The 24,166-nt window shown below is 37.0% G+C and overlaps 1 protein-coding gene across 11 annotated transcripts in view; it reads right to left on the reverse strand.

Moving 5' to 3' along the window:
* Window positions 1-24,166, reverse strand: part of Elf2 (E74 like ETS transcription factor 2) — a 100,168-nt gene that overhangs the window by 52,816 nt on the left and 23,186 nt on the right. For 6 of the 11 annotated variants that reach the window (XM_087193293.1, XM_013075894.3, XM_087193294.1 and 3 more), the window contains 3 exons: window positions 18,275-18,362; window positions 16,558-16,800; window positions 4,377-4,542 (listed from right to left, as the gene is read on the reverse strand). The exons of 2 other annotated variants lie outside the window; for them this stretch is intronic. In XM_087193293.1, the coding sequence (XP_087049419.1) occupies window positions 4,377-4,542; window positions 16,558-16,629 (238 nt within the window). In that variant the 5' untranslated portion in view covers window positions 16,630-16,800; window positions 18,275-18,362. Of the gene's footprint in view, window positions 1-4,376; window positions 4,543-16,557; window positions 16,801-18,274; window positions 18,363-19,763; window positions 20,312-24,166 lie in introns of those variants that run through there. 3 more of the 11 variants (XM_021236504.2, XM_021236502.2, XM_021236500.2) reach the window with 2 other exon arrangements.

Consider the following 24,166-nt stretch of genomic DNA (forward strand, 5'->3'; position numbering starts at 1 on the left):
CATAAGCATCTCCTAAGAGTAATTCTTTAATTCTGCATCCTTGTGTTCTCTATCACAGACAAACACAGAATTTAAGATCTTCCCCCATAGGTCAGGTGTGGTGCCGCAGGCCTATAATCCCAGCACTCAGGAGGCTGAGGCAGGAGGATCGCCATGAGTTTGAGGTCAGCCTGGGCTACATAGTGAGACTCTCTCTGCAAAAAAAAAAAAAAAAAAAATCTTCCCTCATAGGCAAATTTCTCAACAACCTTTCCCCTTGGAGATCGAATTTATTTCCATGGATTCAAATGAGAAAGATTTCCAAATCAATCTCTCCTGGACCTCAAGCTTCTGTTGTACTATTTGCCCCTCCCAATTTTTTCTCCATCTTTCTTTACCCTGCTGTCTCCTAGGAAACTGATGCCATCAACAGGGCTCACTGGGCCTCAGCCTGGGTTTGGTCAATGGAGCGCCTTGGGCAGGGATTATACAGAGAGATGAAAATTTTTTTTAAGTGAGGAAACTTAACCCCTGGCTCCCTTTCTGTGGCACTGTGCTCCAACCAACTGTGTCCTTTGACCAAGGTCCTAGATTCTCCCAAGATGACTCTCTAAAACTGCTTTTTCTGGATTCTAGTACCCCCTCCTTTTCCTTGGCCTTTGAGTCTAAGAGCAGAAATTGCTCTGTTACTGTATTAGCTCAGGAGTACCAGGCTCTCTTGCGGTCATCCTAATCCCACCCACAGGTCTATAACTAGCCCTTTATTATTTTTGGGGGGGCAAAATAGCCCCAAATTACTAACAAAATGAAAAATCCTTTTATACACAAAATAATGAAGATAGCTAAATGCAAATTATTATATGATTTGAGTACTCCTACTTGGATACTAATGAGATTACTTTTCTTTTTTTTTTTTGGTACCTGGGATCGAACTCAGGACCTTGCACTTGCAAGGCAGGCACAGTGCCACTGAGCTACATCCCCGGCCCAATTTTTCTAATATAGACACAAACCTATGAGTATACAGGAATAAAAGAAATATATTACAGGAATTATATAATAATAATATATTATAGGAATAATAATATAGGAATAAAAGAAGAAAAACTTCAATGTAAATATGCAGAAAACATAAAAGATTAATAAATGTAACTATGAGCATTCTGAACTGATACAACAACATATAATCTAAATTATAATGTAGGTGGCATTCCAGAAGTGTTTCCTAGATGTATACATGGAAATCTTACTCTACACAGATCTCAATTCCCCTAATTCATCAAATAAAAACTGCCATCTTGTAACATTACTTTTACTTGTCTTCCCAGTTTCTTTTCCAAAACCCAAATATATTTGGAATTTAAGTCACAAATTACTGTTACAAGAAAAGAACCTGATCCTAATCACTACCTAAAAGAATACATGCACTAGATTAAGTCAGAATAACTTTTATTCATCCATGTATGATTTAGGTATCAGAAGAATGAAAATTTAGAGTTTTATTCATTCAAAATGCAGGATTTAAAAAGATAGAAACAAAATAAAGCTCAGATTTGTTGATATAAAAATGAATCTATGACTACTAAACAACCCTTAAAAATTTACACTGAAACTCATGAGTCAAAATGGAATTAGATACGTAAGAAAAACTTCATAGTATTTTAGAATAGTGTATGTGACTTGCTAACATTTCCTTTTGTGTCAAGAAAAGTAAGTCTAAAAATCATTATCAAGTACTCAAGGGGCACCTATAAAACAATCACAAAAGTCCTTTTCCCCAGACTTCCACCACTCTCACATCAGTCCCTCATCTCTGCCCGTGAATATCATCACTCTCAGAGCTCAAGAAAACTAAGACAATTTAATTCTTTCATTCTTTCTTTCTCTCTCTCTCCTCTCTCCTCTCTCTCTCCCTCTTTCTCTCCCTCTTTCTCTCTCCCTTTCTCTCTCTCTCTCTCTCTCTCTCTCTCTCTCTCTCTTCCTTTCTTTCTTGGTACCAGGGATCGAACTCGGGTCCTTCTGCTTGCAGGGGCACGCGGAACCACTAAGCTAAATCCCCAGATGGCAATTTAACTCTTTATGCAGATCACATTCGCTTCCTATTTAAAATTCCTTTTACTGAAATTAAATTAATGTAACATTTACAGTCAATTATACAACTAATAACATTTGGTGACCTGCTCCAGTATTTTAATAAACATTTATCTACTTATGCAAATTTAGCACTGTAGTATTAAGTTTTGTTTTTTCTGGTGTTTTTTTTTTGAGACAGGGTCTCCCTGTGTAGTTCAGGTTGGCCTTGAATTCACGGTAATCTCCCTGCCTCAGCCTCCCAAGTGCTGCGGTTTTAGGCATATGCCACCATGCCCAGCTTTTTAAAGTTTCTAATTTGATACCAAAATTCAGTTCTCCTTATTACTTGATCAAAACATCATCCAGAAATTTCAAACAGGTTCTGCCCTTTTTTTCATTCAACTTCATTCAACTATTACACTTTTTTGTATGGGGGGGAGGGGTGCTGTACCTATCACATGGTTTCTTGTGCTATTTGTTTTATTTGGTTAAGTGAAAATAGTAAAATCAGTATAATATATACTCCAAAATATCATCGTATCTAATACTTTCAGCTATTCTATCTTTTTCCCAAGAAGAAAATTCATTTCAGCCACTATACTTCTACCTTCAGACTGGAAAATTCTCCAAACCCTAGTAAAGAGGCACATATTATCTACTGTGAGGAAGGTCCCACCCTACACATAGTCAAGAAGCCTTTATAAAGTGTCTGGTTTCCTGGTGGGGTTTTTCTATTTTGTTTTGGTTTTTTGGCTTTTTGAGACAGGATCTGACTATGTAGCCCAGGCTGGCCTCAAACTCGCAGGGATCCCTCTGCATCAGCCTCCCAAGTGCTGGGATTACAGGCATTCACCACTATGTCCAGCTTCCTGGTTTTTTAATTAATTTTTTATTTTCCTGAGACAGGGTCTTGCTATGTAATCCTCCTGCCTCTCAAGTACTGGGATTATAGGTGTTCAACATCACACCCAGCTGGTTGCTTTCTTTGATAAAAATAAACTGAGTAGTATTTTCACCTGTCATTTGCTAATATAGTTATCATCACTGCTTTCAAGAGCAAAGTAATTTCAAATCTCTCAGGTCAATAACAACCAAAAAAAAAAAAAAAGCCTTTAAACTAGAAGAAGATAGCAGCCCCAGAGTACCACCAGGCAGAGCACAAAGACATCAAATGCTCAAAACCTTTAATTGTGAGGTTTACTACATTTATAGAAATTTATCTGAATGTATTTTACTAGGCCTATAAATCAAGTATTAAGTATTATTTTCCAATATTAACAGGTAGCTTAAAATAAATTTTCATGTTTACTATTGCATAATGGTTACTACAATCCTTCTAGGAAAATACTCTATTTTTTTATGGTCACAACAAAAGTGAAAAGATTTCCCCAAGAATTATATAGTGTACCAGTGACTGCAAACCTTTTAGAGGTGAGTGCCAAAACTGCAACCTAAAACCCACTTATTTATCACAAAGTACCAACACTGCAATTAAACCTGAATACTGAGGTTTTAGTTTAGGAAAAACAATTCATACGTTAACAGCTTTTGTCTTAAAAGAAAAACCACATGCATGCCATAGGGTCACCAACAATATATAGTAATTCACCAACTAAATATATAGTTATCTGGGTATTGTGGTGCATACCTGTAATCCCAGCACTCAGGGAGGCTGAGGAAGGAGGATCACCACTCCAAACCCAGCCTGGGCAATTTAGCAAGACCCCAATTTAGCAAGAGCATCTCAAAACGAAAAGATAAAAAAAGGGCTGAGGATATAGCAAACCCTCCCCCAATGATATGTACAGCCATAGCCAGATGGAAATACCAAGATTTCTAAGATTAAAAAGGAAAAGGAATCTGATCACTACAATGATACCTACTTCTGACCTAAAGGAAAAAAAATTCTGCCCCAAAAATATTGATTTTTAAAGAGTTATAGAATGAGAGTGTTGTACTTCTTTTTAATTTAAAAAGTTATTTCATATACTAACCTACTGACCTCTATAAGTAGCAGAGGTCAGTAACGAGGTAACAACCAGAATCTGTGCTCCCCCCTCAAATAATTATTTTATCATTATGGAGCCATAATTTTGTCTGTAGGGCCCATGACATGAAGCTCTGTTACATCTCTAAGAATTAAAATGTAGAAGTCTATTAAATCTATATAAATTCTCAGAAACAGAGATGTTTCGCTGGTTCCCAAGTTATACTAAATAGCATTAAGAAGAGGTTGTGCAATACAAGATTTACCTGGCAATCATAATGCTAATGTTTGCAAAATAAGAAAGTGTTAAGTAATGAACATTTTACAAGATGTCTACCTGTTTCCACATTCTCGGTCTCAACTTCTTGTTCTTCTGCCACATCTTGCATCAGATAAGTCTCATCATCATAAACCAGAACCTGGGCTGCATAGCCCTGCTCTAATCTGGCACTGGGGACTGGCTCCACAATCACTGCTGGGTACTCAGCAACCTTTTCACTTTCCTATAAGAGCAAATTTTAAAAACAATCAACCATTTATTCACAGATTCTAGATTCACTTATAAATCCTAGAGCTCATACAGCCCTAAGCACTCCACACAAGAGTATTACAAATATTAATGTAAAAACAAGAGATGAAAAGAGCTAACTTGAATCATCTTTTAAAGTTTCCAAAGACATGGATTAAACATTTTAAATAACTGGGGCTTGAGAATTAAGATGGTGGATTAAAAACAGGCCTATAATTTTATTCCCTTATGAAAGGCACTAGAACAGCAGTAAAAGTATTTTATGCCTAAACTCACAAGAGAAGAAGTAAGAACAACAAACACAAAAAGCTAAGAGCAACAAAATCTTCAAAGACTGAAAGTCTATAAATGAGTACCAGGTACTTCAGCAGGCCCAGGAGAGCAAGAAACGCTGGGAAGGACACACTACTGCTCAGCAAATCCAGAGACAACACCACTGCGTGTCTCCTCCCAGAGGTAATATTTCTCTCCAGAAAACAGAGGACACAACTTAGTAAAGAATATGTTAAAATAAAAGATAAAGGAGTTCTAGAAAATTAAAAACACAAGAGTTGAAATGAGGAAATAGGGCCAGAGATGTACCTCAGTGGTACAGTGCTTGCTCTGGCTTCAATCCCTAAGCACCACCAGGAAGATGCGGAGGAGAAAAAAGAAGAAAAAGAGGAAGAAATAACAGAGGCTCATAGAGGAGAAGAAACAGCAACAGAGATTTGGGGAGGGGGAGAAAGAAAGAGGAAAGAGAGGGCCAGGGATTTAGCCCAGTGGTTCCACCACCTGCCTCACAAGTGCAAGGTCCTGAGTTCAACCCCTGGTACCAAAAAAAAAAAGAAGAAAAAAAGAAAAAGAAAGAGGAAAGAGGAAGAAGAAGAAAAAGGAGGAGGAAAAGAATCAACAGTTTTGTGGAGAAGGAAAAGAAAGAAGAAAGAACAAGAAGGACAGGAAGAAGAACTAGAAACAACAGAGTTTTGTGGAAGAAGAGGGGGAGGAGTATAGGAGAGAAGAAAAAGGAAGTGAGGAGCAAGAAGAGGAGGAGGAGGAAGGGCGGCAGCAGCAGCAACAGAGACTTGAAAAATAAAAATGAAGCAATCTCTAGGAACCAGAGAAAAATGTTAAACAATATGAAGAGGCCAGTCTTAGAGGTCCAAAAATGTGAGTAACAGGAGATCCAGAAAAAGCAAATAGGACAGGACAGAAAAGGAGAAAAACAAAATGTTTAGAACAAAATGAAGAAGTAAATAAAGAAAATGTTCTAGAGCTGAGTATATAAACTACACACCTGAAAGAACTCACCAAGTGTCAAGTAAAAAAAGGAACACCTGGGCCAGGGACTTAGCTCAGTGGTCCTCACAAGCACAAGGTCCTGAGTTCGATCCCCAATACAAAAAAAAACCACCTACACTGAGACACATCACTGTGATATATCATAATACTGGGGACAAAAACATGACTCTAGAAATAACCTGGCTAAACAGAGTATAAAGAATTACAACACACACACACACACACAAAAAAAATTAGAACAGACTTCAGTCTTCTCAACAGTCATATGGGGAAGGAAGATGACAGTGGAGCAATTTCTTCAAAATTATGAAAGAAAAGTATTTCCAACCTAGAATTCAGCACCCAAACTATCTTACGAAAATGGAATAAAAATATTTGAGACACAATCTCAAAACATTTACCTTTCTTAAGATGCAACTGAAGAGGTATCCCATCCAAAAAAAGTAAACTTTTTAAAAAACAAAGCCAATTTAGGACCCAGGAAATCCAACATGTGACAAACAAAATAGGAATCTTCAGGAAGATTGTAAAGCGAGATCTGGGATGCAAGCTATGCACCAGACTTAAACGGTAACCAGTCCAGGCAGTAGAAAGTGATCCTGACACATCATGGTGCGCTGCCATGACTATGATGACCACAAACGCTCTCAGAAGGACAGAGGCCCAGGGGAGCCTGTTCCAGACTCTCCCCACATCTGGCTGGCTTTGATGTACCTACTCACTCCACCTTCCCTGCTCTCTGGGCCCAACTGAAGACATTCATTTCACCCCCAAAATGTGTTCTGCTTTGCTCTACCCCTAGTAAGTGTTGGAGGTGACCACCATAAGCTTAGAAACAAAAACCATAAAACAGAACTCTTCTCATGATCATATAAACTGAATAAATATGTAATAGCCAGTTCACACTGCAGCACAGCCAGATAACTGACCAGGATGTGCCTCAGATTTCCAAGAACTCATTCCTGATACTGCCACTGATTATCTAAGGACAAGCGCCAAAAACTCGGTGATCTTCTATCTGGATGCTTTCTCCTAAGAGGCTTAGAATAATAACCTTCCCAAATTCAGCTAGGTATCTGTATGGTTTCTATCTAGGTATCTCCCCAAAGCCTCAGGTGCTCACAGGTGGGGTTTGGGCAAGGTGACTGGATCATGGGAGCATGATTCCCATGAGTATATTAGTCCACTGATGAGTTTACAGTTAAATGTGACAGGGAGGCCAAGACTGGTTGGAGGAGGTGGTCACTGGGGGCGTGGCCTGGGGAGGTGTCTTCCTTCCACCTCCTTAATCTCTCTGCTTCCAGCCTCTGCCATGCCGCCCGCCCTCTTTTGGAGTCAGCTGACTATTGACTGAAACCTTTACAGACTGTGAGCCAAAATAAACCTTTCCTCCTTTAAGTTGTGGGTGTCAGGTATTGTGTCTCAGTAACTAAGACAGTACTCCAGTCACTTTTTCAAAATAACATATGTCTAGAAATATTTCTACAAATGATAAAAAAACCTATGAGGAAAATAAAAATATGTAGATCAAGACAATGGCACCTTTGGGGACCAGAACAGGATGTAAGAAAGGGGCACATTTAGTATTCTAAAATACCAGTTAATAATTTGCATATCTTAACCTGAGTGATAGGCAACATGTACGTTTTTGTTACATACACACACACACATATATAATTTTTTTAAAAGACAGGGTCTCGCTATTTAGTTCAGGCTATCCTTGAACTCACTACATACACCAGGCTGGTCTCAAACATGCAGCGATCCTCCTACCTCAGCCTCCCAAGTACTGGGACTACAGGTGTGCACCACCACACCCAGCTATATATGTATTTCATACACTCTTCATTTTGTATTAAACATTTCATCAAAAATTTAAGTTATAAAACGAGGATACAGCAAAATTACTTTTAAAATACAAAGTACAAGGCCGGGGATTTAGCTCAGTGGTTTCGCCACCTGCTGCGCAAGCGCAAGGACCCAAGTTCGATCCCTGGTACCAAAAAATAAATAAATACATACATACATACATACATACATACATACATAAAATACAAAGTACATTATGTTAGCTAACAATTTCTTACTTTGTACAAGACAAAGAATGTAAGTCTGACTTTTTTTCTTTTTTTTTTTTGGTACCGGGGATCAAACTCAGGACCTTGTGGTTGGGAGGCAAGCACTGGAACCACTGAGCTAAATCCCCAGCCCCCAACTTACATTACAAAACATTTCTTTCTCATACATTGGCTACACCAACAGTTGAACACTCTATGCGCTTCTTGCTCAGCTTTATAGCCACGGACTACAAGCAAGCACTATCTGGCTATACGACAGCTGTTAATGAGGAGCAGACTGATAAGTAGCCTATATACAAGTGTCTTGCTATGTTGCCCAGGCTGGCTTTGAACACCTGTCTCAAGCAATCCTGAGCTCTGAGGAGCTTAGACTACAAGTGTACACCACTGCACCCAGCTTTATAATATTTTAATAGCAAAATTAATACCAGACTATTATAGTATGAACTCCCCATCCCTACCCCAGACGTGGGAAATAAATCAAACTTTCTAAAACATGAAATACTTGAGGACTAGAATTTTATACAAGTCATTAAAAAAAACTGAAATTCTTCCATCTATACCCTCTTTCTTTCCTATCAATTATGATTCTGGCTCTTTTCTTCTTAGGCTTTGCTTTGTTTTGCTGTTTCAATAGTTCTTTCCATTTAACCACAAAAAAGGTAAAATCTTTTTGCATTTTAAAAAAACACTTTTAAAAGATAATGCCACATACAAGTTAATATCCATTTTTCCTTTTGTAGGCATCAACCCTAGGAGAAAACGGCATGTTATTTTGTTACTTCACTTTACAATTGATTTCTGACTCTTCTGGAATTTAAAAGTAAGCAAATTTAACAGAGTATTAGAAGGATGACTCAGGCCTTTGGGTTACTAGATATCCATTTCACTTGCTTTCCTACCTACAGAATGTCCTCATCTCCTCAGGGGAAATACCCAAATGTGATATCTAATTAATGTGTACTTCTGATTTGCTACATTTCTTTGCTTTCTTGTTCCCATGCCTCTCTGAACTTAATTTCTGGTTAATATGGGCATTTGGGGTTTAAGTAAGAGAGCCATATCCTTAATCTCTTTTCTAAAATAACTTTTGTCACATTGGAAGCATTAACTATTGTTACACTCTTGAGTGGACTTTGTAGTCTGAGGCACATAGTCATTCAGAGATCTTAACAGTAGGTGTGACAGTCATCTTTGCTGCAGAGCTAGGCTTTAATCAACCTTTGGGTTTCTAATTTTCATCTTGTAATCAAAAAGTTGTCTCATACATCTCAGTAAATACTTGAATGTATGAATTCTTTGTTCTCATTTCTACCTGCAAACTGGCCAATTCCGTTCTGAGTTCATCTCCTCTGTACATTTTGCCAAATGCAGCCAAACAACAAAATAATTTATTTTTTTATATTTTCTTTAGTAAAGAATAGTTTATCTCTCTTCCTGTTTATCTCAAGGGACCGTTTCATCTCTCTATAATAGGAATTGGCTCTATGTAAGTTATTTCTTCCATCCTCCAACAGCAATTTGCTGAATGCCTACCAACTAATCACTAAGCCAGTGTGTTCAGTATTTTAGTTCTTTGGTCTTTTTAAAACAGGGAACCAATTCCTGTGTCAGGATGGGGTAGGCTGACATGAGGTAAAAAAAAATCTTAATGTCTCAAACAACTTATCTATTGCAACTTGGCTAAGACTGCTCTAGGTAAGGAGCTGGCAAACTACAGCCCACAGATAAAAATCTGTCATGTTTCTAAATAAAGGTTTATTGGAGTACAGTCTTGTCCATTTGCGTGTTGCTTATGGCTGATTTTCTCTACAGTGGCAGAGTTAGGTAGTTTCAATAAAATATCCATTGTGGCACTATCCCTCAGTGCCTAAAATATTTACCTTGTGGCCCTTTATAGAAAAAAGATCACTACTCTCTGCTCTAAATTGTACTCATTCTGGGACAAAGGTTTACAAAGCAGATAGCATCAAGGTTTGGCTGCTCACTTTGGGAAATGAAAAAAGAAAGTTGGGCAAATAACTTGTAGGTCCTTACAGTCCTTGGCCACACGAAAGTTGAAGGAGTGTAAATCATCCCATGCATCATGGAGGAAAACTAGAAATATTTGGAAGATAAACACTATCTGTTAACATATCATTGTATCTCTCCATTTATATAATTTTTCAGTATATTTTTGCTCTTTTATTGAGATAAAACTTAAAAGTTCAAAAGTATAAGTGTATACCTCAGTGAATTTTTATATATACTCTTGAATCCACTTCCCAGATCAAGGTAGAAAACATTTGTCACCCCAGGAAGTACTTTATACCTCTTCTACACACAGATAACTGTTATTCTGACCTTTATTGTCATCAGTTTGTTTTGCTTGTTTTAAAATTATTTGCAAACAGGATAATTATATGCAGTTTTTTATTCAACACTGTCTACAAGAATAATGTGGTGGGCCAGGGCTTTAGTTCACTTTTCCACCATCTGCCTCACAAGCGCAAGGTCCCGAGTTCGATCCCCGGTACCAAAAAAAAAAAAAGAATAATATATGTTGTACATACAAGCAGTTCGTGTTTTACCTGTGTAGCATTCCATTATATGACTGTAATACAATTTATGCAGCCCAATACTGATAGAAATTTGGATTGTTTCCAGTTTGTGGTGTTTTTTTTGTTTGTTTTTGTACCAGGGATCAAACTCAGGACCTTGTGCTTGCCAGGGAAGCACTTGCATTTGCAGCAAAACTGAGCTACATCCTCGGCTCCAGTTTGTGGTCTTTACAAATAAAGTTGTTGTGAAAATTTAAAAAAAAAAAAACAAAAAACACTCAGTTTAACTGATTTTTTTTTTTTTTTTTGAGGCAGGGTCTCACTTTGTAGTTCAGGCTGGTCCTGAACTCATTATGTATCCCAGGCTGACCTCAAACTCTTGAGGATCTTCCTGCCTCAGCCTCCGGAGTGCTGGGATTATAGGCGTGCGCCACCACACCTAGCTTGATCTTTACTTTTTATCCTTATATATATATACTTCTCAAGAAGAAGTGTAATCCTTGACTTATGTGGAGTCCACTACCTAACTGAAACTCTCCTCACTAAATGTCAGTAATGAGGGGCTGAGCATGTGCCTTGGTGGCATAGTACTTGCCTAGAATGCAGGAGGCCCTGGCTTTCATTTTCAGCACCGTAAAACAAGAAAAGAAAAATTCTATTTCAATTTCCATTCCCTGCTGCTATGCTTCATATGCTTACACATTGACTATTACCTCATTTTTTTTTTTTCTTACCAAGTGTGGTGGACAGGCCTGTAATCCCAGCACTATGGGAAGCTGAGGCAAGAGACTACAAATTCAAGCCCAGCCGGAACAATTTAGTGACTTAAAAAGAAAAAAAAAATTAGTGACTTAGTGAGATCCTGCCTCAAAAAATAAAAAGGGCTGGGGATACAGTTCAGAGCAAAAGCACTAAACTCAATCCCCAGCACTGGGAAATTTTTTTCTTCCATCCTTTTCTACCTCTCCACTTAGGCATGTCCCCACTTCTCTCTCATCACCACCAAATCAAAATCAGCCAACTACCACAGCTCTCTCCTCAGCATCTTTCTTTTTTACCCTATTTCTTCAGAGAAGCCCAATCATTCTCATGTTTCAAATAGCACCTCTACGTTGACGACTAAGTGGTGGGTCCTCCACTCTAACCCATCTCAATTCCAGAACCAAAATATAAATGATCGACATACCAGACAAATATTTTTAGCCAACACTTCAAGCTTAAAAAGTCTACTTAGAACTAAGTATCAACATCTCTCCCTTTTTGCCTTACTCTATTCTTCTATAACCTGTTTCTCATTTAAAAAATAAACTATATAAATTATAGTAATATTCACATCTCACAAAGTCCCTTGAAAATTAAATATGCATAAAGTGATTAGCACAGTGTCTTTCCCAATGTAAGTACTTCATAATCTTCAAATCTGTTTACTTTCAATTTTGTTTTGTTTTTTGTTTCTTTTTTGAGAAAGAGTCTCGCTATGTAGTCCAGGCTTGCGTTGAACTCTAGAGGCATGTGCCAGGCCTGCTTTCAACTTTGGAGGGTACCTTTTCACATTACAATCAAAACCATTTGTATTACTTTGCATGAAAAGCTTTAATGACTCATCATTTGTCTAAAAGAAAAAGTTAACAAACTAAACATATTTTTCACATTCTTTGAAACATTACCTTCACTCACCTGTCATTGGTTCAACTGTGTTCCCTAAAAAGAGTTAAACTCCTAAACTCTAGTAGCTATAATTGTGTCCTTATTTGGAAGTAGGGTCTTGGCAGTTGGTCAAATTACAATAAAACAGTTAGGTTGATCCCTAATCCAATATGGGATTATCCTTACGGGGGGGGGGGTATTTGGGGGTGAGGGTGTGGCTCTGTGGTAAAGCCCTTGCCTAGCAGGTGTAAGGCTCTGAATTTGATCCCCAGCACAGCTAAATAAATAGGAAATTCAGACACAGACAAAAGTGGAAGGGAAACGATGTAGACTCAGGAAGAATATCATCTATTAGCCAAGGAAAGCTAGGAAAGAGACATGGAGGATATTCTTGCTCATAGCTCTCAGAAGGAACCAACTATGACACCTTGATTTCAAAATGCTGGCCTTCGCAACTCTGAGACAATAAACTTCTGTTATTTCAGCCACCAAATTTACACTACATTGTTACAGCAGCCCCAGGAAACTAATACAGACTTATTTCCTACTCTTTTTTTTTTTTTGGCTACCAGGTATACAAACTCAGGACCTTGCACGCTTGCCACTGAGCTAAATCCCCAGCAATTTCCTACATTATTTCACATAAACTAACTACTGGCACCTGCTAATTCTTAAATACCAGTGTTTTTCCTTACGTTACTTTATAGCCTCCAACATCTGTCCAAATCCTTTTAATGTACTGTTGCCTTTTCATCCAGTTCCAAGGAGTCTTCTACAATCCCCACTGAGAGCCAATTTCACCACCCAAAGTACACAAGTTGTTTGCCAGATATTACTGTCATTCAACAGTCCTGGGAGGTTTCTGAAGCAGAGAAAAGGAACTTAAAACCCACCCTAGCCACAGAATAATGTGGAAAAAGAATATTCAGAATACATCAGTAAGAAGCATAAAGGAACTTATTAGACAGAAGTTTAAAGGCACAAAGAAACAGTGTGGGCCCTCAAATGACAGACACATCATAGCCCAGGGCTGGCATATTTACGGAGACTTAGGGGTGGAGGTCTGTAGGACTTCTCAATCTATGGAAAGTGGAGATGAAAGGTGGTGGTCCTCTTCCACAGAGGAAGAGGTCAGATGGCCCATTTGCAGGTGACAGTCATCCAGTTGCAAGGCAGGCCACTGGTGAGTAAAAAGGAATGGCCAGAAGTCTACTTGCAGGCAAAGGGAATGGCTTGGGCTTATTGCATCTTTAAGGACCTAATGAATTGTTTTGACTGGGATGGTGTTCTGGCTATTCCAGAGCATGTGTTCTTCTCTATGATGTTTAGGTCCATATAATCAATTTTTCCCAAACTTGTTCTATCATTTGATAAAGATGGAATAAAATACATATGGGTAAATTAACATTTCCCACAATACTGACCCTTTCCATCTCTTCAACCCAAGTACAAAGTGCATTTGTGAAGTCTTATAATCAGTGACCACGCTTATATTTTCTCCAATTTTTTTTTTGGTACCGGAGATAGAACTCAGGACCTTGTGCTTGCGAAGCAGGCAAAAGAACCACTGAGCTAAATCCTCGGCCCTAATTTTAAAGGAAATGATCCAGTACTTCACCACTGAACAGGATGCTAGCTGTTAATTTATAAGCTGTTTGTAAAATGATGTTAAGGAAATATTTATATTAGGAGTTTTCATCAAAAATGGATAGTGAATTAAAAAATACCATTTCATCAAGAATCTTGTTTATGGTAATATAATAAATTATATTAAGTTTACTTAATAGTAAATTTCTTATCTAAAGCTTATTTGATAACTGAATTTTAAATAAATATATTTCTTTTTAAAATAATTTTTATATCTGTATTCTCTAGTGAGAGTATAGTTTACTTTTCTGTGATAGCCTCAGAAATAGAAAAATTCTAATTTAATATAATGTATTATTTTTTAATCAGGAAGAAAGTCTATAAGAAATAAAGCCCAAAAATCATAATAACTCTCCAGATGTCCACCACTTTAAATACTTCCTTTATGTTCTGATTTTAGACAATTATGAAATCTTGACAAGTCATTTTCTTTCACACCACCCTATATTTCAGAGTACAGATATTATCCATATAGGAAATGTATTCCTGAAATGTTCATAAGACAAACATCTATCTTCAAATACCATTATCCTCAAAACTCTTCTTGTAAATCAGAATACATTCCCAGTATTAGTGGCTCTTCTCTCTTCCTGGAATTTTCTTCCCCCTAGATATCTCTATGTTCCCATTCCTCACCTCCTATAATTCCACTACTCTGAGAGGCTGTGGCAGAAGGATGGCAAATTCAAGCCTAGTGTGGACAGCTTAGTGACTCAGCAAGAGCTTGTCTCAAAATAAAAAATATATAAAAAGACTGGATATACAGCTCAGAGAAAAGGTTGTTCAATCTCCAATACTGTAAATAAATAAATAGCCCACTAAGGGTATTGCCTTCTGACTTCATCCCTAAAATGTGCCCACCCTGTAAGACTACAACATAATTAGTCAATAACAAGTTGATAAAGACACTTCACTTATCAAATTCTCTCTTCTATGAAAATCAGTTCTGGATCCAGAACATCTGGGGTTCCTTGTAAAGAAAGAAAAATATAAGGAATCTTCCAGAAATTAACTATCTTCTTTTTTCCTAAATTAGTGATACTTTTTAATCAACACAAGGTAAATATATTCTGTTGTTCTTGGGAGCTGCCCTCATAGGGTTTAATGCTAACATAACAAATCTATACAATAAAGAAAATTTACTTGGATGTAAATAAGGACTAAATGGTATAATAGATAATGTGAAATAGGAAGAAAAGGAGCGAAGGGGAAGGGGAAGTGGGAGGGGTAGGGGAAAGGACAGAAGGGAATGGAATTAATATGAGAAAATGAAAAAATGGAAACAAAGTCTTTGTAAATAGGGAGGGATGGAGGGGTTGAAGGGAGGGCAGGGGAAGGGGGAAAAATAAGAACCAAGAGAGATTATGTAAAGGTGCAAATTTCCAACGATGAATGTCATTATATTGTATACCTAAAATGTCCCAATAAAATAAAATTTTTTAAAAAAAGTTACTTGGAGACAGAAGTAGTTATTTGGTCTGGGTGATATAAGAGAGGATGGAAGTCCCCTGGACCCTTGATCTCTTTGGTGAATGACATTTAGAAGTGATCATACAGAAAGTTAATCTTCAATCTTCAAGGAAGAAACTGACTATGGAAATAAAGTATGTTCTGCACCTTTGGCTTCTCTTAATGGACTTTGTCCATTAAGTTTTACATTTGTATAAAAGGAATACTTCTAAGGTGGCAAGTCCACTGACAAAAACAAAAGGATTATCAGTTTATCCCCCTCCCATTGAATTTGCCCAAAGATGATGTGGATCTTGGAAAATTGCACAAACACCAAGAATGGGGGGAAAAAATCCAGGCCCTAGAACACTGCCCTAACTTTTTCTCAAGCATACCACTATCCCATTATATTGATACCAAACACAAATAGCAGACATACAAAACAGAGAAAACCAACTTGCCATACAGAAATCTGTCTACTTTCCCAATTGATGTCTAACCAAATACAAATCCATTATTATATCAGCACTGTTACTTTTTTTTGGTAGTGGGGATCAAACTCGGGACCTTGTGCTTGACAGGCAGGAGTGATGCCACTGAGCTAAATCCCTGGCCAGCACTGTTACTTTTTCATTTAGACTCCTTCCAATAGTCAGTCTTCAGTAATGGTGGGAATAGAAGCCAGGATGTGAAAGTCCATTTTCCATTCCTATCTCTTTTTTTTTTTGGTCCGGGGATTGAACTCAGGACCTTGAGCTTTCAAGGCAGGCGGCGGAACCACTGGGCTAAATCCCCGGCCCTCCTGTCTCTTATTTTTTAATGTTCTCAATAACAAGAAAATTACAAATTCTGGTAATGATCCAAAATTCTACATGTATAAAACTTCAAAATATCTTTGCCAATTTATCATGATCACAGTTAATCAGTACATAAATTAAAATACAATCACCACACTAATTAAATATAACAGAATACAAAAGAACAAAGATACAAAATTCTAACCTAACATGAATCTTATTTAGGTACAGTATATTTCTATTCATCCTATAATCCAAGAAAATGGATTTTATCAAGATTTTAAATTTATGTCTCAACTAATACTACAGTGTTCTTTCTTTCCAGTCTTTTCCTCCCTACAAGTACATTCTAATATACCCCTGTTCTAAAAATTCAGTTCCTTCCTCAATCTGTTCCCTAAATTATGTAAGGATCTGTGGCACATTACATGTATAATTTCATGCACTGTACATTTCTACTCCCAAATACCTGTTTTCTATTCATTACAAAATTAGTTTATGCATTGATTTCTATGAACAAAACAGAAATGTAATACATTGGATGCCTAACCTCTTGATTTTCTACTCCACTGCTGGAAAGCTCCAAAATAGAACCTCCACTGTCAACCACTGCTGATGTCATTGTTTTTTCCCCTGAGGAAGCTTCAAACGTTATGAATCAATGTAATTAAAGGTTCATAGAGTTCACAGATGATTGCCAGTGCTATAGGTTTAAATTATGTTTTAAAAGCCAATAGAGATGGAGAGTAGATATCCAGAAATCCAGTCTTCAAAGGATGATTAACCAGAGAGCCTAAAAGAGGAAGAATTTTTAAAGTTATAAAAAAATACACAGGAAAGACATAAAGCATAACTTAGTTTGCAATCTCACTTTTAACATTAACTATGAAAAAGAAGATCTGTTCCTACATCCCTGTGTCAAAAGAGGGCAGTAATGAGCACTCTACTTCTTAAAGAGTCAAGTTCATGAACTCATGGAATAAGTTCTTACCAAGATACTGCATACAGGTGGTATTATTAGATTTACAGTCTAGGAGATAAAATGTTACAACTTTCTCCCTTTATGAGGATGTAATTTTTGTTTGTTTGCTTTTTTTGGTACCGGGGATCAAACTCGGGTCCTCGTGCTTGCGCAGCAGTCGGCGAAACCACTGAGCTAAACCCCAGCCCTATGAGGATGTAATTTTATTCCTGAAATACTTTAAAAGAAATTTTTAAAATCCTTTATGTATAGAACACATAAAATATGCTGGGCTAAGACAATTGCTAAAACTGCCTATTTAACAAATTAAAATATTTGTTAATTTTTAAATAGTCCATTCTTCTCTGGCACATTTGTTCGTTTGAATAATATAATTAAAACTGTCTAAGAAAACCTGTCTTTTGTTTATGACAAGTAATTTCATTTTATATTCACAATGAATACAAGAATTTTAAGGTTAATTTCAGTTCCTTATACTTTCAAATAAAATAGTTTAAAAATAAACTAATGAAACCATTTGGAATGCCTTTGATAGTTTTATCATTCTTTCCTCAGTAACATTTTGCTATTACTGTAGTTCAAAACACAATATAGCAAACTGTTTCAAGTAATTTCTTAACAAAGCCCCTGAAGGTTTTTTGTCTTATATAGACAAATGTCACATCATCTGGATTTATGCATTAATTATTCCTAACAGAATTATTCCTCAAATAAAATTACTCCTTATTAGATTTTGTGGATATTAAATTTTTCATGCAGAAAAAGTACCAAAATTTCTAATGACTTTTTTTTTTGGTACCGGGGATGAACTTGGGTCCCTGCGCTTGCGCAGCAGGCGGCAAAACCACTGAGCTAAATCCCCGGCCCTCTAATGACTTTTTAAATGTCAAAATTAAAAAATGTAGAAAAAGTAAGTATATTTAAAGAGAAAATAAAATATATTTCTAATAAATCATCCCATTAATTTTATGTCTTTTTACTGAGTTTGATGACTAATATCATACAGATAAAGAAATAAACTAAAAGAATTTCTATCAATTTTATGAGAAAACAAAACACTTTTAATAAAAATAGAAATTTCATCTCACTAAGAATGATTTAATACTATTAGTTTCCTTTGTCATTTATAAACATGAAATAGAAATACTTTGCATCCTAAGAAGAAAATTTAAGAAAAATTCAGTCCTATCACACTAAAGTTCACTGTTATCATGTAAGATAACGACTATTTCCAAAGTCTGTTTCCCAAATATACACAGTAATAGTAGAAATAAACTTTACTTACAATTTGAATGTTAAGTGGTTTAAGCATCCTTCACTATTTTCACAACTTGGCAAGAGCTAAAATCTGAACCAGCAGTTCTTTGGAACTACTAGTGAGAAGGGGAAAAAAGAATATTAATATAATTCTATTAAAAAACATTTTGTCCAAAATAGGTATGATTCATATAGTAAATATTAAGAGAAATTCTCTCCAAAGTTTCATGATATACATTTTCATGAACATAGTAAAGAAATTATTTCTATGTTATTGTGGAATCAGAAGTTTTTGTCAAACTTCAAATGTTAAGTCATTCACTTAACATTTGAAGTCAATGTTAAGTCAATTGTTATAAAAAACAATTATTAAGTAAAGACAGACCCAACATACATAACCTATGCCCCATATCATGGGCTACATTTCAGTCAACCAGCAGGCTTTTAATAAATGGTTGCAGGTATAACCTCTGCTCTCTAGGAGTATGGACTCAAGTTTAAAAAAGAAAACTAACCCAAGAGACTACCATAAACCAACATTAATGATACATGCAAATAAACCATTGCTTATATGCTCATTGCTTATTGCTACTTCATCCCCTAAATTCAACTTCAATATACAACATCTGCCTTCTCAAATATGTTTCCTCCTTTCAAAGACTCTTCTATTAGACTTACACACTTAATCTTGGGCCTTGATCCATTGATTGATCATTCCCTCCTTTTCCTTAACCTTCTTTTACAGGCTCTTTTCCTAAACATATAAATATTTCTAAGACTCTCATCTTCAAAGTGGAAAAGTCCTTTTCCACAATTCTGACTACCCCTCCAGCTACTGCTCTAATTCCTTCCATTTTAGATAAAGTCAAATCTCATACTTTCTCCACTTTCTGATTTCTCAGGTACTCTTCCTTCTTCAACTGAAATTTTTACTAAATTGTCAAGTCCAAAGGATGGATTTGTCTTCAAAAGACTTGATGACTCTGACGCATTTAACACTGTTTATCATTCTCGCTTGAACGTCTGCCTTGAATTTACTTGTCCCTCCCTCTCTACTTTACAATTCCCTTTTGCAGGCCCAAACCTAATTTTCAAGGTTTTGGGGGCAAGAGTACAAAAGGAAGCCTATACACCATATGTCTAAATAGTTTTAATCTGTAAGACAAAATGCTGTTGAGCCGTTATTCTCTCCTCCCGTCTTGACAAACATATTTTAAAACAACCTGAACGGTCACATTGTGATTTTGAATGTCAAATTCAGACATTCAAACTCAGCTAGACTACAGAAGGCTGCCTTTCTGCCTGCAACCTAGAGCCAGCCCTTCTCACTCCCTCCTCCAGCTCCACACTACCCACCACAGACGCTCAAGGCATGCAGACGGGCACACCCCCCAACTCCACACTCTAGTCACAGGCCTCCAAAGAGCTGCTCCTTCCTTTCCCTTCCTTTTGACTTAGAGCAGCTCATACATGTGGTACAGTCAAAGGGAATCAGGATGAGACCTGTGAAGGGATACCTGGGGAGAATCCTGGGATCCAAGTAGTCAGGAGGCTGACCAAGAAGGAGACTGGGTAGACTAGTCACCTTGGCTCTAAGACGTCTTAATGCTACAAGGAGAGGAGTAGCTGCAGGAAGACCCAATAAGGATCTCCAAACTACAGAGCATATATCAGGGTTCCCACCTGGTGGTCAACCTTTAAACATATGAGTTTTCAAAGTCCCATGCCTTGTTCTTTTCTGACTCTGCAAGATATGACATCTACTCCTAGGCCTTGGCTGAAATCTCTCTTCCAGTCTAAACCATTCTCATGGACTCCCATTTGTCTACTAGACACTATTTCACTTCTACTTCTTTGTGAAATTAGATAGCTATAAATAAATACTAAGCCAGGCATGGTAGTGCATGCCTGTGATCCCAGCATTCAGAAGGCTGAGACAGCAGGACTGCTGTGAGTTCAAGGCCAGCCTAGGCTACATAGTGATTTCAAGTCCAGCCTGAACTACAGGGCAAGACCCTGTCCTTAAAATATATATATATAGGGGCCAGGGATTTAGCTCAGTGGTTTCGCAGCCTGCTGCGCAAGCTCAAGGACCCGAGTTCGATCCCTGGTACCAAAAAAAAAAAAAAAATATATATATATATATATATATATATACACACATATATACATATATACACACATATACACACACACATATATACATATATACACACACATATATGTATATGTGTGTGTATATATATATGTATATGTGTGTGTGTGTGTGTGTATATATATATATAAAAAAATGTGAAGGCTCAGTGGCACTGCACCTGCCTCGAAAGTGCAAGATCCTGAGTTTGATCCTCAGTAATGGGGGGGAAAAAAACGATGTGAAGAAACCCAAGAAAATGATGTATGAACAAAATGGATATACCAACAAAGAGACAGGAAAAATGAAAACAAAAAGAAATCATGGACCCAAGAAAGTATAACTGAAATGACAAATTCACTAGACGGATTCAAGGGAAGATCTCAGCAGGCACAAGCGTCAGTGGACTTGAAGATAGAACAATGAAAGTTACTGAGTATGAGGAACAGAAACAAAGAGAAAAATGACCAGAGTTCAGGGAACCTGTAGGGCATTATCAAGTGGATCAGCATGTGAACTGCGACAGACCCAGAGTAGAAGAAAGGGGCAAAAGGAATATTTGAAGAAATAATGGCTAAAAACTTTCCAAATGTATGAAAGACATAAATAAAAATATCTAAGATATTCAATAAACTACAAAGTAAAATGAATTCAGAGACCCATCTGAAAACACATTATATAATAAAGCTTTCAAAAACCACAGACAGCTGGGTGTGGCGGTGCACACCTGTAATCCCAGCACTCTGAGGCTGACATAGAAGAATCACCTTGAGTTCAAAACCAGCCTGAACTATTTAGAGACCTTGTCCCCACCCCCCCCAACCCCACCCCCACCCCCCCAAAAACAGAATCTTGAAGCAGCAAGAAACACTTTGTCACATACAAGGGATCCTCAATAGGACTGCTAGCAGATATCAAATCAGAAGCTTTGGAGGCCAGAAAACAGTAGACTTCTACATTAAAAAGCTGAAAGATGGGCTGGGGATTTAGCTCAATGGCACCACGCCTGCCTCGCAAGCACAAGGTCCTGAGTTCGATCTCCAGTACCAAAAAAAAAAAAAAAAGAATAAAATAGAAATTAACCAAAAAAGTAAAAGACTTGTGCAATAAAAACTATCAAACATTGCTAAAAAAAATTAAAGACACAAGCAAATGGAATCACATTCCATGTTCAGGAACTAGAAGACCTGCTATTATTAAAATGTCACTGTTGCACAGAATAATCCCCATCAAAACCCTGATGACTTTTTTTTTTTTTTTTTTTTGGAGATAGGGTATCACTATGTAGTTTAGGCTGGCTTGAACTTGTGGCAACCCTCCTGTCTCAGCCTCTCACGTGCTAGGATTACAGGTGTGCACCACCACGCCCGGCCCAATGACATTTCTTGCAGAAACAAAACTCCACAAAATGCATATGGAATCTCAAAGAACTAAAACAATCTTGAAAAATAACAAAGCAAAAGGACTCACACTTTCTGATTTCAAAACTTACTATAACCACAACACGCAACACATAGTAATCAAAACGGTATGGAGCAGGCATAAAGACAGATTACAGAACATCGGCACAGCATAGAGTACCTACAGATAAACTCTCAAAAAATAAATAAAAAATTATTCTGACAAGGGTGTCAAGACCATCCAATGGAAAATACAGTCTTTTCAACAAATGGTGCTGGGAAAACTGGCTGTCCACATGCAAAGGAAGGAAGCTGGATCATTACTTGACATCACATATAAAAACTAACTCAAAATGAATCGAAGGCCTAAATATAACACCTAAAATAATAAAGCACTGAGAAGAAAATATAAGGCAAAAGCTTTACAACTCTGGACTTAATAATGACTTCTTGCATATGACACTAAAGGCACAGGGAACAAAAGAAAAAATAAAACAAATTGTGTTTCATAAAAATTTTAAATTTTTGTAAGTCACTGTCAACAGAGGAAAAAGGCAACCCACAGAACAGAATTTTTTGAAAATCATATATCTGATATGAGATTTAATATCCAAATATATTTTTTAAAACTTGCCGGGGATTTAGCTCAGTGGTTTCATTGACTGCTGCGCAAGCGCAAGGACCCGAGTTCGATCCCCAGTACCAAAAAAAAAAAAAAAGACTAAAACTCAACAGCAACAACAAAACCATTTCAAAAATGAGCAAAGGACTTGAGCAGATATTCCTGCAGAAGATATCCAAATGGCCAATAAGCACATAAAAAGATGCTCAACATCATTAACCTTTAGAAAACTACAAATCAGGGCTGGGGATGTAGCTCAGTGGCACCATGCCTGCCTTGCAAGCATAAGGTCATGAATTCCATCCCCTGTACCAAAAAAAATAAAGAAAACTACAAATCAAACTACAATGACATAAATGCTACCTTACAGCAGTCAGGATGACTACTATTAAAAATAGTAAAATATAAATATAGATAGATAATATATATTATATATAACATTCAGATATGTATCTACCAAGGGTTGACAAGGATATGAAGAAATTGGATACCATATGCATTTGTGGGAATGTAAAATGGTGAGTGTGCTGTAGGAAACAGTATGGCAGTTCCTTAAAAAGTTAAAAATAGAATTACCACATGGTCCAGCAATTCCACTTCTGAATCTCTACCACAAAGAACTAAAGTCATGGTCTCAAAGAGATATTTGTACACCTACATTCACAGCAAACATAGAAGCAACCCAAGTGTCCACTGACAGATGAATGGATAAGGAGAATGTGATACTGTGTATATCCAATACATGGGAATACTATTCAGCCTTAAAAAGATAAGTGCTACAATATGCTAACACATGGATGAATCTGAAGACTTTATGCTTAAGTGAAATAAGCAAGTCAAATTCCAACAAAAGGACAAATATTATATGACCTTGTATAGGTACTAGGAATCGTTAAATCAGAAAAATTATAATGGTAGTTGGTGAGGCTGTGGGAAGGGAGAAATGAGAAATTACTGTTTAATGGGTATGGAGTTTCAGTTTTATAAGAGAAAATGAACTCTGGACATGGATGGGTACTGGTTTCACCACAGTTTCAATGTATTTAATAACACTGGCTTAAACACCTAAAAATGGCTAGTGATAAATTTTATGCTGTGTACTTTACAATAAAAATCAGAGAAAAAAATGAATGAAACCAAAAATAATGGTCTGAGCACCTGGAATAGCCATTAAATGAGATAGGAAAAACTGGGAGAAGCAACCCAGTATGTCTCAAAATAAGCTCATCATTTTCCCTACAATGTCTCCCAAAGTATTATCTCTCTTACTGCGTACAGCTCAATAAGCAACCCCAATACCCACAAAGGTATAGATATCCTGAAGTCATCTGAAACCTCTCTCTCCATTTGCCTTTGTTCAGGTCCTTATTACCATTTATCTACATTGTTGTAATAGCCTTAGAATTTGCCTCTTTGCATCTAATCTTCCCTTCTTTTGAATCCATCTACTGCAATACTGTTGTGATCCAAAATGGAATTAAAATGTCAACCCCTTCTTCAATTCTTCACTAGTCCCTTATTATCTGCATGCCCAAATATCAACCATTATGATTGTGTAGTAATAAACTACGGCTCTGAGTCTATTTTTTCAGTATGAAATGTTCACTTTGACATGTTCATGTATTTCGTTTTTGGGGCGCTTTTTTGGTACCAGGGATCAAACTCAGGACCCTGTGGCAGGCAGTGGAACCACTAAGCATTAAATCCCCGGCCCACGTTCATGGATTTCTATCACTAATCCATGTTCACTTGCCCAGCCCCATT

This window comes from Heterocephalus glaber, unplaced genomic scaffold (genome assembly GCF_053883595.1).
Source record: "Heterocephalus glaber isolate CG9 unplaced genomic scaffold, H.glaber_assembly_v1.0 deba00001586, whole genome shotgun sequence".
Classification (NCBI taxonomy): domain Eukaryota; kingdom Metazoa; phylum Chordata; class Mammalia; order Rodentia; family Bathyergidae; genus Heterocephalus; species Heterocephalus glaber.